At 38.0% G+C, this 18,405-nt stretch overlaps 1 protein-coding gene across 1 annotated transcript; it reads right to left on the bottom strand.

Moving 5' to 3' along the window:
- Window positions 1–7,845: 7,845 nt before the first annotated feature.
- On the bottom strand, window positions 7,846–17,454 carry ccne2 (cyclin E2). Its single transcript, XM_037783634.1, has 12 exons — window positions 16,997–17,454; window positions 15,486–15,524; window positions 14,214–14,295; window positions 14,045–14,098; window positions 12,897–13,039; window positions 12,367–12,502; window positions 12,099–12,245; window positions 11,842–11,937; window positions 11,017–11,151; window positions 10,798–10,909; window positions 10,381–10,538; window positions 7,846–9,188 (listed from the first exon to the last, which is right to left on the bottom strand). The coding sequence occupies exons 2-12, from the start codon at window positions 15,497–15,499 to the stop codon at window positions 9,078–9,080; spliced, it is 1,188 nt and encodes a 395-aa protein (XP_037639562.1). The 5' UTR covers window positions 15,500–15,524; window positions 16,997–17,454; the 3' UTR covers window positions 7,846–9,077.
- Window positions 17,455–18,405: the final 951 nt, after the last annotated feature.

Below are 18,405 nucleotides of genomic sequence, written 5' to 3'. Positions count from 1 at the left end.
ATATATTGACGAATCATTTGAGCTCTTTCTGCTAGGAGTTGCCAAAGTCGAAAAATGTTAAAATCCTGTACACAGGGACACAGATTGTCTCCCTGTTTGTCAAATTCGAAACCTCAAAACAAGAAACAATCATCCCGTCTCACCTGTGGCATTAAAAAAAACAGCTTTCAGTAAATGTGGCGTGAACGCAGCAGTCGTGTAGAGCGATGGCAGCAGTCGTGTAGAGCGATGGCAGCAGTCGTGTAGAGCGATGGCAGCAGTCGTGTAGAGCGATGGCAGCAGTCGTGTAGAGCGATGGCAGCAATCGTGTAGAGCGATGGCAGCAGTCGTGTAGAGCGATGGCAGCAGTCGTGTAGAGCGATGGCAGCAGTGAAGCGGTGACACTTTCAGGGCTGCAGGTTCATTATGTGATCCAGATGTTTCTTTATGTAGCTGCAGGACAAAGAAGTTGGAGGTCTGAGTTCAGACACAAAGCACAGACAGAAGTTGTTATGGGTTCATGTACCAGCTTTACAGGATCATCTTTATTCATGTTTATTTCATTTGGTGGTCGCTGGCTTTTGTTCTTGAACATGTGAAGTGTTTTCTGGAGGAATATTTCCATCAATCTGTCAGACATGTTGTGGTTGACTGTGAGAATGATTCTGGTTCATTTGTTAACAACATCCAGGCCTTGATGTGAGTCTCTCACAGAGAACTCAACGTTCTTCTTTAAGGGCATTTTAATCTTTTTACCTCCGCCGTGACAGTTTGAACTTTGACCCCTCCACACAGCCCACACCTGACTAACAAAAACTCACAAAGAAAGTTCCCCGAATGACAAACTTCTCTTAAAAAGACGTCACGTCTCTGCTGTCGGCATTAACCTCCAACAAACACAATAACCAGCTTTTATTTTCTACCTTCCTGTTGCACTAGTTGATGATTCAGTCCTCAAACTGGACCGATGAATCCAGTAACAAATAAAGAAATCAAAGCCTTGTGAGCTCAGCAGGTGAAACACTTTTTAACCCGTCAGTGTTTCAACATGTAAAATAAGATTTGATAGTTTTCAGATGAAATTATTTTTATACTCCCTTGTATAAAAACCTTCCAGAAGCTCCCGTTCACCTGCAGTTGGTTGTGCGTCGTGTTAACGTGCTGGGTGGCGTCACGTTGAGTGTTTTTGTTATTTTATTAGTTGGTCAGCTGGTTGCGGGTAGTGGTGAAGCCACTGTGGCTCAGGCAAAGAGTGTAGAGGCAAAGAGACGAAACTCCGCCGCTGCTGCCATTTTGGTACTGAAAACGCTTCTTAAATTTAGAATATTTTATTGTTCAACACGGGCCATTTCGGTAGAATATCACAATAGAATAGAAATAATTTTGTTTTACTTTTGTACGGCATTATTTAGGTGGACGTTTCACTGGCGTTCACTTGTCATTTTCAGTTAAAAATGGCGGAAGCGTAGCTCTGCTGCTGGGCGCTGATGTTTCACTTTTTTGCAATATACTGTACATTCTTTGGTTTAGGGTCTGTTTGGCTGCAGCTAAATTAACAGATTTGAACGTTAATGTGAGCTGCAAGTGAGTTCAGACCAGCGATGGCCATCAGATTTATTAATGAGGAAGCACAAAACAATCTCAAGTTTTAATCATCTGCAAGTCAAGATGTGAGAGAACAAAATCCTGATTTTATTAACCCTCTGAGACCCACAATAGACCTGTTTTGTTTTGGTCTTTTTTAGGGGGCTACAGGGTGTCTTTAGGGGGAGATAGCAGGTCAACAGTAGATGTCACATAGAAGTGGTGTACATCATCTGAAAGCTGGGAACCTGAAGAATAATTTGAGATGCTGCTCAGCACTGTGTGTCAAGTTGTTTTAGCCATTAATAAGAAATAAACATGAATTCATTATTTAAAATAAATTGTAAAAGTGTATAAGGGTTTAGAACATGATGATAGAAGTTCATGATGGTCATCCCCATGCTCTATTAAGTTGTTGCAGCAATTTTTGGGTTGATACCATTTGTTACACAGATTTGGTGCTAAATTTAACCATTTTTTACCACTCAAGAATTGATAAAATTATCAATAATCCCTCCAGAATACCACATTAAGACACCAAGACCCTGAGGAACACCATAGAAAAAGCCATGCTGTGATTTGAAAAGGGCCATGACAGTTTTTCCTCAGCAAAATGTAGCCTAACTTTGGAGCGTTATTTAACCTCCTTCCCGCTGTACCGCCCGCAATTCCACAGGTCTCAGGGGGTTAATGTTTTTTACTTTCATTTTTTATTTTTACATCATTATTTATTCTTTGTATTATTATTCTGAATCTGCAAAGTAACTAAAGTTATCAAATAAATGCCTGTTAAAGTAAAAACTCCAACATTTCTCTCTGAGATGTCATGCAGTAGAAGTATAAAGTAGCAGAAAATGTAAAGTACAATTACCTCTAGCTTCAGACATGAATAGTGTGTTGCTCTCAGAGCTCAACTCGCAGATTGATTTCCACTTAAATAACTTCTGTGTTCACTTTGTCGTCTTTTCATTACTCAGCTTCCCATAATGCAGTTGTTGTTCTGCGTTAAAGCGTCCAGTTTGATTTAGTTTAGAGAAGCTCTCCCTGACGGTGAGATGAGGACCAAAAAGGTGTGTTTAGACCTCCCACCTGGGCGTCACACACCGCTCTCCAAACAACCAAATTAAAGAAAGAAAGCAGCAGTTTGTTGGGTGTCCACAGACGTTAACCAGCGTCGTGTCTGACGGTTGTTTCCCAGCCTACCTCTCGGCCACGTATGTTGTCACCGCCTGATGAATGTAGTTTTATACGTAGTGAGTCTGAGCAGGCAGAGAGTACAATCACAGAGTTCATTACAAACTCAAATCCACTTTGAATTGCACTTCAGGTCTCAAGTGTTTCCCAGAATACATTCAGGAATTAAAAGAATATTTGCCGCTGAGGTCCTGGGATCGTAGCGCCGGTTTGTCACAACGTCGTCAGTTTTTATTTCTCTTCTGGTTCCTGAATAAAAACAAACAAGTGAGCCCTCAAAGAATTGTACTCAGAGCTCAAAGCTATGCATCCAAATGGAAAAACACAGGTGTCTTTTTCTAAACTCATGTGAAGCTCCAGATGTTGTGACACATCTGTTGATGTTTGTGTAGATCCAGTGTGTGTGTGTGTATGTGTGTTGATCTGTATGATATGATGTACATATGGACGTTTTATAGCAACCTAAACATGGAATATTCCTTTTGTATATGACTTTTAATAAAAATGGCTTTTCCCCAAAACGTTGATTTGTTGGTGCTTTTAGCTCCGTTCAGGTTTCTGATTTAGACGAAGAGAAGAAATAAATAAATAATTATACTACTACTAATAATAATGATAATAATAATAATAGGAATAAAGAAAACCCACACTGAAGAAACTGCAGAAGTACAGTGATGGAGGAAGTATTCAGATCCTTTACTGCAGTAAAAGTACTAATACCACACTGTAAAAAATATTCCATTACAGTAAAAGTACTAATACAACACTGTAAAAATACTGTTACAGTAAAAGTACTAATACCACACTGTAAAAAATATTCCATTACAGTAAAAGTACTAATACAACACTGTAAAAATACTGTTACAGTAAAAATACTAATACCACACTGTAAAAATATTCTGTTAGAGTAAAAGTACTAATACAACACTGTAAAAATTCTCCGAACCTGCTTTGTGAACACACCAAGAAACTGAAAGTAACAGAGTATTAATTATTAAAAGTATTAGTGAGTATTAAGATGTTTTCAGTAAATAGTATACAGATGGTTTGTATTACTGGATTAGGACCATTGACTGAGGTTTATATTCCCTCATGAAGCAACGCTGCCACCATGTGGTGAACTCTGATATGACACAGGACCGGATGGTTTTCTGCTTCACTCACTGACAGTAACATTATATTACTTTTACTTAAGTAACATTTTGAATGCAGGACTTTTACTTTTACTCCAGTAAAAGATCAGAGTTTTTCTTCCACTGATGATAAAAAGACACTTTGTGGAGGTTAAAGTCAGAAATGTAAAGTTGTGTAATTTAGCTGTAAGCTCCTGCAGCTACAGTTCAGTATGTCCTCATGTCCTGTGTGTGTTTCTTGTCCTGCCTGCTGGTTCAATATCAGGTCCTGCAGCAGGATGATAACTCATGAGAGTCCCTCCCACTGCTCTCAGACCCAGACTGTGACCTCTGACCCCCAAACCCTGAACCTCCTCCAGCAGGTAGGGACAGCATATAAACTCAGGTACATGTACAGGATATTATATTATATTATGTTATATTGTGTTATTATGTTATATTATATTATATTATATCATATTATGTTATGTTATATTAATTATTATATTATGTTATAGTATTATATTATGTTATATTATATTACATTTTAATACATTATAATAATATATTATGTAACGTTATATTATATTACGTTATATTATAATATATTATGTTACGTTATATTATGTTATATTATATATTATGTTATGTTATATAATGTTATATTATATTACATTATAGTATAATATTATATTACATAATAATATATTATGTTACATTATATTATGTTATATTATATTATAGTATTATATTATATTACATTTTATTATATTATAATATTATATTATGTTACATTATATTATGTTATTTCATATTATATTATATATTAATATAATATATTATGTTACGTTATATTTTCTTATATTATATTACATTATATTATATTATAATATATTTTATTATGTTACTTTATATTGTTATATTATATTGCATTATATTTTGTAATACAAAATATTATGTTACGTTATATTACGTTACATTATGTTATATTACTTTTTATTACATTGTATTTTATTACATGATATTACATTATATTGTATTATATTTTTTATTATGGCATATGTACACATGCAAACATTCAGATGTGCAGTGTAAAGTAGATTTAAAAACTTTGTTCATTTTACTGAGTCAGTGTTTGCTGGGAACATGACCTTTGACCTTCCACCCACACAGAGTGGACATTGAGTTGACATGAAGCAGATGCATCATTACAAACCATGAATGAAGGTTATCATGCTCTGATGGCCACGCTTTCCCAGGCCGACACAATACATTCACTCAACAGCGGGGGTGCATGTATGTGGAGAGAGGCCTCTGCTCCGCCACAATACCCTATATATTTATATATGTCACACACACACACACACAGACGCACACACACACACACCTATAAACTCACACACTTGTACACAGGAAGGCCCAGCCACCAAACAAAGTGATTTAATGTGTGATATTCTGACTAGCAGCTCATGAACTGCTGCAGAAACATCTTGTGTCTCATTAACACTCGAGTGTTTTTCTTCACACATGCTGGAAGTCTTATTTGTTTTCTCTGCGGCTGATTAAACTACAGACGTCACACTGAGCTGAGAGCTTCTGTCTGTCGGAAGGTTTCTGCTCTCGTCACTGCAGAGTGGAAACTAGAGAAGCATTATTACACTTTACTGGAGCACAGATTAGACTTCATTCATAGAAATGTCACTGAGAAGCACAGATAATCTGATTAGTGCAGATTAGGGCTGTCAATTAATTAAAATAGTTAATCGTGATTATACTATACTATGACTTTTTAGGACTTTTTATGATATAGTAGAGTATGTCACTAAAAAATCATAAAAAGTCATCATATAGTATGTCAAGAAAATATGTCAGTCATAGCGAATGTCATACTATAGTATTACAGAAGAATATTATGACAGACATGTCATAAAAATCATAAAAGGTCATAGTATAGTATGTCAAAAAATATTTTTTAAAAAGTCATGATATAGTATGTCAAAAAATATATATAAAAAAGTTATAGTATGTCAAAAAAAAAAAAAAAAAGGTCAGTGTAGTATGTCAAAAAAGTATAAAAAGGTCATAAGGTTGTGTGACTTAAATTTTCATTGTCTGGCAGAAATATAAAGATTTTCAAACAGCTGAGAGATGAAATAATGATGTCTGATCTTAAAATGAATGAATGAATGGTAAAAGCAGGTCTTTCTCTTCCAGCTGGGCCAGCTCAGATGACGTGTGGATCAAAATGCTCAACAGAGAGCTGAAGTACGTTCATGACGAGAGCTACCTGCAGCGGCATCCCAAACTGCAGCCCAAGATGAGGGCGATTCTGCTGGACTGGCTGCTGGAGGTGAGGACTGAAAATATCCTTTAGATTCTTCTTACTATTCACAGATCATTTTAAGATGCATCATCTTTATAAAGTCAGCCAGTTGGTAAAAGTGTATCCGTGTGTGTAGGTGTGTGAGGTGTACAAAGACTACCTGCAGCTCATCGGCATCACAGCGCTCTTCATCACCTCCAAGATAGATGTGAGTCCCTCCTCATCCTCCTGTGTTCAACGTCTAACCACAAATACTGATTCTGATCAGTGTATACATGTGACGGGAGTACAAAGAAGTGTTGAACTAAGATACTGTATATGATTACGTTTCTATTATGCATGATGATGCACAAATTAATATATACCAGAATTCTAACCTGCACACTTTACTGATGTATACAGATATAAAACTCTGAAGAACGAGATATAGAAGCACTCTTCACAGTAACTTTAAACTTTGACCCCACGTTATACTACTAATACTACTACGTACTTGTATAGAGTACAGTCTACACCTATATATAATAATATAATAGAATATTATGTCAGTCATAGTATAGTACGTTGAAAAGTTTAATGAAAAAAAGTCATAGTATAATATGTTGAAAATGTTTTTGAAAAGAAATCATAGTATAGTATGTCGACAGATTTTATTAAAAAAAAACTCATAGTAGCATGTCAAAAAATTTAATGTTGAAAATAAAAAAAAAAAAAAGTAAAAGTATAGTATATAGAAAGACTTTATGAAAAAAAGTCATACTAGTATGTTGAAAAATTTTATTTAAAAAAGCCATGGTAGAATATGTTAAAAAATGTCATGTCGAAAGAAGTCATGGTATAGTAGTGGAAAATTTTATGAAAAAAAGTCATAGTATGTCGAAAAATGTCATGAAAAAAAAACCCCATTGTATAGTAAGTTGAAAAAGTTCAGATAGATAGATACACCGTCACGCCTTTGTCACGGCCTGCACTTCAGCCTCGGTCTGGGTCTCATTCACATGAACGGAGGAAGGGAAATAACTCTGGATTTGGCTATTAGTAGTTTAGGTGTTCATACTATGAAGTTGATTCACCTCAAAAAACATTATCCGCTGAGTTACAGACGTCTCTTTCCCAATGTAAGTCTATGGGAAAAAGTATTTTTGGGCCCAATTGCATCATGTGACTGACACGGAAGTTGCAGTACCGCCATTTGGCCTCTACAAAAGTTGGGATTGACGACCGGCACACTTCCTGGGGGCTTGACTTCACCGGGAGGAGAGCAGGCGTTGGCTGGCTAACCAGTCAGACTCCAGACAATCTAGCTAGCTAACTAACGTAAACCAGCCGTCTACTCCTCCTGAAGGAGTCTCTAGCGGTGTAGGGGTCGGCTAATCTGGTCTCATTGGTTAATGTTAACTTTCTCAACTAACACTCGTGATCCTGCAGAGTGAGTGACAGAACATATTGAGAGAAACTAGTATTGTCTTCAGCCATTGTTAAAAAGACAAGCCAACAACACTTGCTAGCCAGCTTTAACTAACGTGTTCAGAGAATTATTCTGCCTCCACTTAACGCTCCTCCCACTAAATACATAAATCATGTTTACTAACAAAACAGGGATTTTTAGTATTTCATTAGTATTCACACAGGACAGAAAAATATAGACCAAACTTTCATTTCACTCCATTTATTTAAAACATTACAATATAAAAGAAAATTACACATTTCTGAATTGCTCTATTTACAAAGGTACATTCGTTAACATCTGCATACAGTTCACATGGTTGTTTTTCACTGCAGAGTTTCCATCGAGCTGAGGAGCTTACGGTTTACAGTCACAGGTTGTTGAACAGCCTTTGGGCTCACTGCAGCTCATCTCAAGTAGCTGTACAGTTCATATTTATTTTAAAGGCACTAAGAAATGACAGGCTAGTGTACAACATTTAATGAGGAACTGTATTTCAACAACAGGTGTCACAGCAAAATCATAAATAGCTTTTGCCTTTGGCAGCAATCAAACTGAAATGTTTTTTATTTTTTTTTACATATAGACAGACATTTTGTTTTTACATACTAAGGCTTATCAATAAATACAAGCACTTAAAAATGAAAAGCAAAAACCTTGCACAATCGTGTGCAGTTTTCCTATGCAAGTCAAGTTTCCCAGGAATGTAACAAAATTGTGCAACCAGGTTGCAACTATAATAAAAGATTAAAAAGGGGGAATTGTTGAGCCACGCAAACAGGTCAGGTGCGTTCAAAACACCTCCCGGATGTTAAACAGCTAATAAAGTGTCTTGATTGTTCGTATGGCTCGCGTAGCAAAACACAGAGCGGGCTCGCTTTGTAGATAAATCACATTTTCTTGTGGCGAGCACACTATTTAAATTGGAATTCATGAGGGAGATTTCAACTTTCAGAGCTGAATGAAATGAGATTCCTCACTTAAATGTTCCTGAGAATCTAACTGAAGCACCATCTGAAAGCATTTAAGCCTCAAAGTTCAAGAATAGCACCAGTAAAACTCCAAGATAAATACCTCACAGGTATAAAATGTTTTGGTTTCCTCTCAAAAAAAACACTTTAAAAATAATAATAATAATAATAAAAAACAAAAACAGTTTGCGTCCCCACTTTACATCAGTGGACTCCGGTCGCTGCTGCTCAAATTTAAACTAATTATCCTATAAATTGTTTTATAAAACCAAATTAATAAAAATACTGACAGGAATCAGAGTTCCTGATTTAGTGTTTAAAACGGAATTAAATTAAAACGTGCTACATTAAGTTAATCTTGTCCTAAAATCGCATCCCATTTGGTGCGGACCGGACGTGGTGTGAGAGGTACCTTCAGGTCAAAAACTGTACGGGGAGGTAGCGTGTCCTCGCTGGGCGTGTCCTGCTCAAGGATTGGCTGGTTTCTCTGTGCTGCTGGGCGGAGTCAGAATTGTTCCCACGGCGACGGGCGACAGCTGACAGTCGAGGCTGTCGAGTTGATGGTCCTGACATTTTTTCTGTAGGACGGAAAACAAATTCAACGTTAGTCACGAAGGATTGCAAAACAATATTTTACAACTTGAATCAGTCGACTTTTGAACTGTTAATGACGGTAACCCTGCAGAGAACTTGCTTTCATTAGTGTTATTAAAAAGGACCAGTGTGTAACATTTAGGGGGATCTATTGGTAATGGAAAATAATGTTAATAAATTACATTTTCTTTAGTGTATAATCACTTAAAACTAAGAATCGTTGTGAAAAATAGGGTGTGGCTGCCGGAACCCAAACATTTTCTGTCGACGACGGGACGCCGTTAATCTTGAACCCTGATGGTACATGCTGTACTGTAAAAAAAAAAAAAACAAGTACCGTTCCTTTTTCAGAATTTTGGCACTGACTTGGTGTCCAAGTATCGGTTGTTGTGACATCCCTACGTCCAAGTAATTATTTTGTTACTAATGTCATGTAGTTGGGCTGGGTGTCAAACACATGCTTTTTTTGATACAGGTGAAAAGTCATAGTACAGTATGTTGAAAAGGTCATAAAAAGCCATCGTATAGTTAGTTGGAACAAGTCAAAAAACTTATAGTATGGCAAAAAAAATGTCAAACATGCAACAAAAATGTCACACTGACATAAAAAGTCAGTAAAGTATGTCGAAAGAAAATGGCATAAAAAGGTCATTTATTTATTTGACAGGGATATATTTACATATAAATAAAGAACTTCTAGCTGTAGCTAAAAAATTAAAATACATCAAAAAAAATCATTAAAAGGAAAGACTGGAGGCTAACACTAGCAGATCCACATCTAAAATGTCATCTTGCTGTGTTGTTGGGTGCCAGAATCCAGATATCACATACATTTGAGATGACAAACTGTGATTCAAGGCTCTAGTGAGTTACAATATCGGAGAAACGTTTCAGAGATGGAGAGTAAATGTTGCCAATATTTAGCCTTAGGCTGCGGATAGCAGAAGGCTAAACTATTAGCAATGCAGGTTGTAAAGTGTATTGAGTATCGGAGAACTGATGATTACCAAAAATTGTCATTGAATATATGGTCAGATAGTTCTTAAAGATTGACTGCATTTATTTAAACAAAGTTTCTCTGTCAAGGTATCACAAAAAAAGTACTTGTATGTATTGAGCCTTGGTTGTAACCGCAGTGTGTGTGTGTGTGTGTGTGTGTGTGCTTGTTTTGCTCACCAGCAGGTCCAGATAAGCCACGTGCGTCTGGATGTTGTGTCGGGCGTCAGGTTTCACTTTGGGGAAGTTCTTGAGTTGAGGTTTGGCTTGAGATCGCAGCACGTCCATGAAGGGACTCATCCACCGAACACAAGGAGCCACGCCGTCCCACATCAGGCCTGACAGGTTAGAAATTTAAGTTAAAGCTGAGAAAACTACACCACCTCCAGCAACATTTCTTCACTGAATTCTGATGTTCTATAATAATTAATCATGTTTCCAATTCATCAGAAACTCAAATAAGAACATCCTAAATATTTTTATAAGAATTAGGAAAATCCACAGTTGAATAGATAGTTTGAAGGAAATGTATACACTGAGTGATTATATGTTCATTGCAGCATTAAATCAGATTTTCAGGTGGAAAATCAAACTCACCTGAGACTTTATGAACGACATCAAACGTGGAGAAGTGGCAGAAGGCGGCCGCAGCAAGAACACTGTAGCTGTAGTCCAACGAGGTGACATCCAGCATGCACAGGTCCAATAGCTGCAACACACGGGTCAAAGGTCAGTATGATGTGTTCTTTAGAAGCAGGGTTGTTTGATGTTGTATGATCTAATGTGTTTGTTGGTGATGCAGGTGTTGGGGGGTACCTGTGTGATCTGGATGTACGTTTCCTGGGAGAACTGCGGCACCAGGAAGTTCTCTCCGTCCGTCTGGGCCTCCACCTGGGCGTACAGCTTCAACCAGGAGATGGGCGTCTCCGGACACAGATTCCAGTTCAACGCCTGCAGGACGACACAAACAGATTTAGGTTTACATACACAGTCCACAGAATAACCAAGTAGAGGTAGAGGTGTAGAGAGAGAGAGGGGGGTAGAGGTAGAGAGACTTTCTACTAACAAAAAAAAATGCTTGACCAAACGGTTGAATTTTCATTTAGTGATAAAAGTAGTGATGTTAAGATAATAAAGTTACAATTTTTATGAACATTCACTGTTAATCTCATTTCATGTTATTCCATTATTTACATATACACAGTATTTGATCAAAAAATGATCAGTAAGATTTTTCACCATTTGAGATGTTTTCAAAGTAGCCTACTGTAAATATCTAGAATAATAGTACTGTGTCATGGCAATAAACCGACATGTTGGAATAGTAATGTTACTAGTATAATAACAGTGCATGATTTGTATTTTAAAGATTTATTTATTTATTATTGCCCCAAGGAAATAAAAAAATGTTTCTATTGCTTTTTTTCTTAGTGATGAGGGTAATTATTTATTTTTTTAATTAAATTGCATTTAGGATGACGTTTCAGTACTTTAATCTTATTTCAGTAATTCAAGATACTTGGTCAAACTGTTCTTGTATTCTGGCACATCTCCACTAGTATAATTTGTACATCACTACAGCATAATCATCTCTTGACCTAGAAAGAAGTCTGAACAGAGTGATTTAGTTGATGAACATACCTTTAGTATGTGAAGCTCTGTACGCTGGATGTCCCAAGTTTCACAGGCTCCATCTGTGACGTAGGCGAACTCTAAGATTTTAGGAGGGTAGATTTCCTGAAGAGAAGAAAACAGTTATTTAACAGAAGAATACAAAAATAATATGGTGCAATTAAACATCTAGATGATGGTGTGATTTCTACACTACAAATAGTATATATGTATTTTATTGTAGACATTTTAAAATGTTGAACAGAGGAGGATGAGGAGGGACTCACCTCTATCTTGGAGGCGATGAAGAGCGCTGTGATGCCGATGAGCTGCAAGTAGTCTTTGTTGACGTTCTCCTGAGTCAGCATGAAGCGGTCGAAGAAGTCCTGAGCGAGGTAGGCCGTCTGCCGGTGGAGGGAGTACACCTCACACACCTACACACACACACACACACACGGATACACTTTTACCAACTGGCTGACTCTATAAAGATGATGCATCTTAAAATGATCTGTGAATAATAAGAACAATCTAAAGGATATTTTCAGTCCTCACCTCCAGCAGCCAGTCCAGCAGAATCGCCCTCATCTTGGGCTGCAGTTTGGGATGCCGCTGCAGGTAGCTCTTGTCATGAACGTACTTCAGCTCCTTGTTGAGCATTTTGATCCACACGTCGTCTGAGCTGGCCCAGCTGGAAGAGAAACGCCTACTATTACCATTCATTCATTTTAAGATCAGACATCATTGTTTCATCTCTCAGCTGTTGGAAATTCACGTCTGCTGTTTTAGCCGTGTTTACTACGTGTATATTTGCGTATAGAGCGAGGAGCTGAGATTGGATCACAAGTGGTCACTGCAGACGCATTTTAAAACCAGGTGTGAACAGATGTACTTAAAGCTGTTCACTTGTGATCGGATCACTCGGGTTGCATGTTAATGCCGGGTCTGAGCAGGACAAAACTCTCAACTGAAAAGAAGAATTCAGTGTGAATGAGGGCATTAAACTCTGAATGCAGTCGGGCGGAGTAGTCGCTAAGCACGAAGTGTTGAGTAACGGCAGCCTCATTGAGGTGTAAAACACATACCTGAGTTGGGGAATGGGGGAGGCCTTGATGAAGAGGTTCATGAATCTGTACTGCTTGAAGCTGGACGGATCTGCAGGTTCCAGCTCTTTGTGGGGAGTTTCGATGAGGACGCACGGGCTCGCTCCGTCCTCCGACCAACACTTCTGAGAAAAGAAAACACACAAAATTAATAAAAACAGAAGATTCAGCGCGGCATTGTGGTCGACAGTAGGACAAGTCTCCATCGGGATACTGGAAGGGATTGATTTTAGGATCATGGTTCTTCATTTACTTTGTTATTACACATTTGTTTAAGGATAGCATTCTTGTAAGGTCTCAATGTTATAGGTCTGTATAGGCATTTTTAATGTGCTCATGTGCGGTGAAGCATTTGCAAATAATACGGCTACAATAATAGCCAATATTACTCTACTCATCATCAGTCAAATCTGTAAAGTTTTCCTTTTTCCCCAGACTAATCCGTACAAGTCTGCATTTTCTCTTATTGTTGCATTTTCTTTCATTTTCTTCATTTTATTCTTCTGTAGAACTATTTGTTGTTATGTGCATTTAAATGTAAATCACACCAGGTTTACCTGTAATTAAATATGCTGTAAATTAAAGTATCGCTACTGTGAACTTAATTTTCCAGTGAAGATAACTGGTGACACTTTGTGGTGAAAAGCAGGTACTGCATGGTGACAGCAGAAACTCCTTTAAGTCACTTTAATCTGACCTCATCATTAAGATAAATCTAATATAAAAATAAATAATTTGAGGTGCTTTGTACAATACATGGATAATGTGTAGGACACAAAACAGGGATAAAAGCTAAAAATAAATAAAAATGTAAAGAACTATCAGGTGCATTATATATGAATTAGGGTATAACAAAATGGACGCTCTCAATATAGGAAGCTATAGCAAGAAGACTACAGACCATACGGTTTTACTGTAAACTATATACTACAAGCTCATGAAAGTACACGCAAATAAGACGACTACAAGCTCATGAAGGTACATGCTAAGAGTTTTAAAAACAGGGCGGGCTGCACTAAGAGGGAGGGACACAAAACACAGATAATAAACCAGTAACGCACCCTGGTTTCAACTCTTACCAGTTACACACTCATAATAATGTAGAGGTAATGACATGTGGACACACTGACCTGTATTTCATAGCTTTGTTTCTTGGCAGCAGGTTGTAGTTTTTTCCTGGAGGGCTGGAGAGGAAGATAAAGCGGTGAGTTGGTACCAGTGCTAAACTCTTAATATTGTAAAAACAGAGAACAAAAGGCTTCACAGGAAAGTATTAAAAACACAAATCAATATAAATACCTCTGATTTCCTTTTCTTCAGTGGGGCTCTGAGGGTCAGCTCAATTGTGTTTGAATCTCTAGGTTGCAAAGTGATGCGACCACTGAAATACAAAATAAAGTACAGCTTTAGATCCAGACAGGAAATCAGAAAACGTGTATGTACAAGGAATCACCTTTTAGGTTTATCAAATAAGTGGATTTCATTAACACTACTGCATCAGTTCATTTTCTCTAGGGATGCACCGAGCTCTGGGTATCTGTCGATACAGAGTACCGATCCGATACCAGTAATTAATTAATAAGCTGTATGCCTCACTGTGTGGAAGTGACTGGCATCATTCTTTTATGTGTAAGGCAATACCAGCCTTGACTAAAATACTGTTTTCCTAACTTTGTAAAAACAAAGTGTAACAAATAAATATATAGATATAGTTACTGAATTATTTATTAATAAAACAGTACATTTTACACCAGTAACTTGAAGAAAAAAAAAGATCTTCAAAATGAACAGGAATTAAAATGCCAGAATATAATGTATATAGTATATAAACATAGAACTGAAATGAATAGATCGGCCCCATTTTCACCGATACCCGATCCAGCTATTTGAGTCAGTACTGACCCAATATCCGATACGGTATCGGTGCAACCATAATTTTCTCAACTTGCTAAAGTTTCTGTAAGAGGTTTTTACATGACTGAAAATAAATGCGAGTGACTATTATAACAGAGAACTTTGGTGAAACCACATTGGAGATGATGTGATCTTAGGCTATCATTCCACAAATTTCCATTGTCCGAAATAATGTTGTAGATCAAGTGAAAACTAGCGATACACCGATTTATCGGCCGAACATCGGTACCGGCTGATCTTCGCCTTGTTGAATGCAATCGGCAAATAAGAGGACATCCACAAATGGCAGTGGTGAATTTTATGCATATGGTGGTGTGTTCTTTACACTATGACTGTTTTCGCAATATCTCCCCGTACTTACAGTATCTTAATATATTGAATCGTAACCCCTGTATCGTGATACGTATCGTAAGATACTTGTCAATACACGCTACTAAATCCACATAATATTGTACTAGGATCAGACTGTTTTTGTTTTGTGGTTTTCAGTATGTTTTGCCTCAATTGTAGGTCTTTGTATTGTGTCATTTTATTATGTATAATAAAAAAAAAGAGAGGAATATGCTATAGTAAAGAGGATCACTCCTCTTGGTAGTGAGGCCCCCTGTTGGCTCCCACACCACAGTCTGAGAACAAACACCTCCACCAGTTGCTTACCTGCGTCTGGACATTGTGTCGAGTGTATTTATGGCTCCGCTGTAAAGAAAGAGAAAACAGAACAGGTGAGACTCGCATAGAAAAAAAGTAGACTTCCACAGACACTCAGAAACAAAGATAATGTGGAGCTTATATAATTATAATTAATGCAAATCTCCTGGAGCCATTTCATGATCTGTTGGGGGGCCATGTTGAGGAGCCACTTGGCCCCAGTAATCACCAGTATATAACATGTTAGAGGTCAGGGCTGTGTCCTATAAACATGTAACAGACCAGAACCAAGTGAAACAACTAAGTGATGCTATAAAAAGCCTCGAAGAGCCACATCAGGTCCTGGAGACCACAAGGACCCAACATGTTACATGTCTGAACCTGGTAGGAGTTAGCCTGGGATAACACATATAGCGAGTAAAGAGAGACAAAGCAGCTCCACTAAACAATGAATGGTCGACCAACAAAGCTAAAGCTCTACATGTGAAGCCCATAATAACCATCAGGTCATGGTTTAATGGGTAAACCGGGTTTAAGTGTGCTAATAGAGAGCCAGACTAGCCAGCCAGGCTCAGTGAGCTAGTGTGGTGACTACAGCCAGAAAAGGAGGGGGGCTGATTGTTCCCTCGATTTAAGACAAAAAAAGCGCAAAAATGCTGCATTTCAAGGCTTATTTATCACCTTCAGCAACGAAGTAAACATCTCAAGACAACAATAGTGTAGTTTTAATCTGTGAAAACGCGCAAATATGGACTTTATTTGAGGTTTGAAACTCAAAGACGCGCCAATTTCCGAAGCTCAGAAGCGGGAGGATTTTGAGCCCTGAGCCTCCGCAGAGACCTCCTCTAAGTCTCAGGGGGAAACCAGTAGAAATACACGCTAAAAATACACTATATCTACTTTAAACTGCTCTCGACTGCTAGATTAAACTTCTAGGAACCACACAGCTGAACACAGACCTTTATAAAAGTGCATTAAAGCCGTGTAAACCGAGAGCACCGCGAGGCTGAGCTGAGGAGAGGAGCTACAGTCATTAGCCGAGAGACTGCTAACTAGGTCAACAATAACCAGATAACACAGACATAGACATGAACTGCTGCTCTGATGCTTTTACACACAAACAGATACATATCTGCTTGATTTAATAAAAACACACAACAGAGAGAAAGACAACCTGAAAAATGTTAAAAGTTACAAGAAGTATTAGTATACCTACTAAAACCTATTATAATCTCATTAAACACACCTCAATAACAACACGCACGACTCAAACAAGCTACAATAGATCACACTAGAAGAGGGAACCCTTTTAAATAAGGTAAAATACAAGTTAAAGCTCAGATATGGCTGCTTTCACACATTTACATCCACTCACACAGCACCAGACTACACCCAGGAAAACACATATTTAAGATCAACACGTATGATGCAACCCGCAGGAAGGTACTAACAGAGATAATACGTTATAAAGCTATATATATATATGAGTGTTGGTGTGCTGCTCGGCTCGCTGGTCTTACCTCCTGGCTGATCAATGAATGAATGCATCAGCTGTGGCGCCGGCGCCAATCCTCCTTATATCCGCATACGGCCGCCGCGCACTGCGCATGCGCGTTCCCGGTTCACAGAAACCCGCTAAATGTTTAAATCTGAGCTGAGATTTAAACAAACCAGCAACACCGAGAGGTCTACATGTGATGCATGTACTCGTCTCCTGGATGTAACAGCTCATTAGAGGCGTTAGGACGTGATTAACGGGGTTATTTACCGTGTTTCACCGGAGATCACACTCATCTCTAACGGACTCCGGTAAATAAGGACGGTTTATTAACGTTAACACCGCTTTCCGTACGTTCCGGTTACACAGAAACGACTCGGTACCCGCGTAGAGATCCCCTCCCGTCAGAACCGTGAGGTTATATGTTTATAAGTTTACTCTTTATGGAGATATTTACATGTTTTTACGCGGCATCAGAAGAGCTTCCGCATCCGGGTCCCGCCCGGAGGAGGGGCCTCCGTGACGTCAGGCCAATGGGAGAGCGAGCTGCCACCGCCGCGTGCTTCCTCCGCAGAATGTAAACAGAGAGAACACGTGGAGCAGCTGTCAAACAGCCGGTAGAGAGATACTGCTGCTGACACATGGGTTTATTTTATATTATGATATTATATATTATATGACCAGAGGTACCAATTTATTATTATTATTATTATTATTATTATTATTATTATCATTATTATTATCATTATTATTTTATTTATTGCATTGTTCTGCAGCTGAAACCTGGCTTTATTTGGCCCAACACATATTTAGCCTAACACATCACCGGGTGCGAGCTGCCCAGCCTGCAGGAGTTGTACACCCAGCGGTGCCTCAGGAAGTCCCTGAGGGTCATTAAGGACGACACACACCCCCACAACAGCTTGTTCTCCCTCCTGCCCTCTGGTAGAAGATACAGGACCTCCAGGTCTCTCACCAGCAGACTGACGAACACTTTTTCCCCCAGGCCATCAGATTTTTAAATAGATAATTCATACGACACCTTCTCACACAAAAAGTACCTCAATCATATATCTTATACTGTATATGTTCTTAATATGCCTTGTACAAAGTATTTCTTATATATGTATATTCATACTTCCTGATATGTATATGTTCTTAATATGCCTTGTACAAAGTATTTCCTTTTATAATTGTAATATAACTTATTTTTAATGTAGCTTCCCAGCAAAAAGCATTTCACACGATTGTACTTGTATAACCAGCGTGACAATAAACATCTTGAATCTTGAATCTTTATTTTATATTATTAACTGATACTTGGAAAGTGACCAGAGGTGTCAACTTTATTTTTATTTTATGTATTTATTGCTTTGCTCTGCAGCTGACACATGGCTTTATTTAATATTGTTGCATCAGTAATAATGATCT

Source organism: Sebastes umbrosus, chromosome 11, assembly GCF_015220745.1.
Source record: "Sebastes umbrosus isolate fSebUmb1 chromosome 11, fSebUmb1.pri, whole genome shotgun sequence".
NCBI lineage: Eukaryota > Metazoa > Chordata > Actinopteri > Perciformes > Sebastidae > Sebastes > Sebastes umbrosus.
The sequence above is the reverse complement of the archived record's forward strand: the minus strand, read 5'-3'. Positions and strand labels throughout refer to the sequence as shown.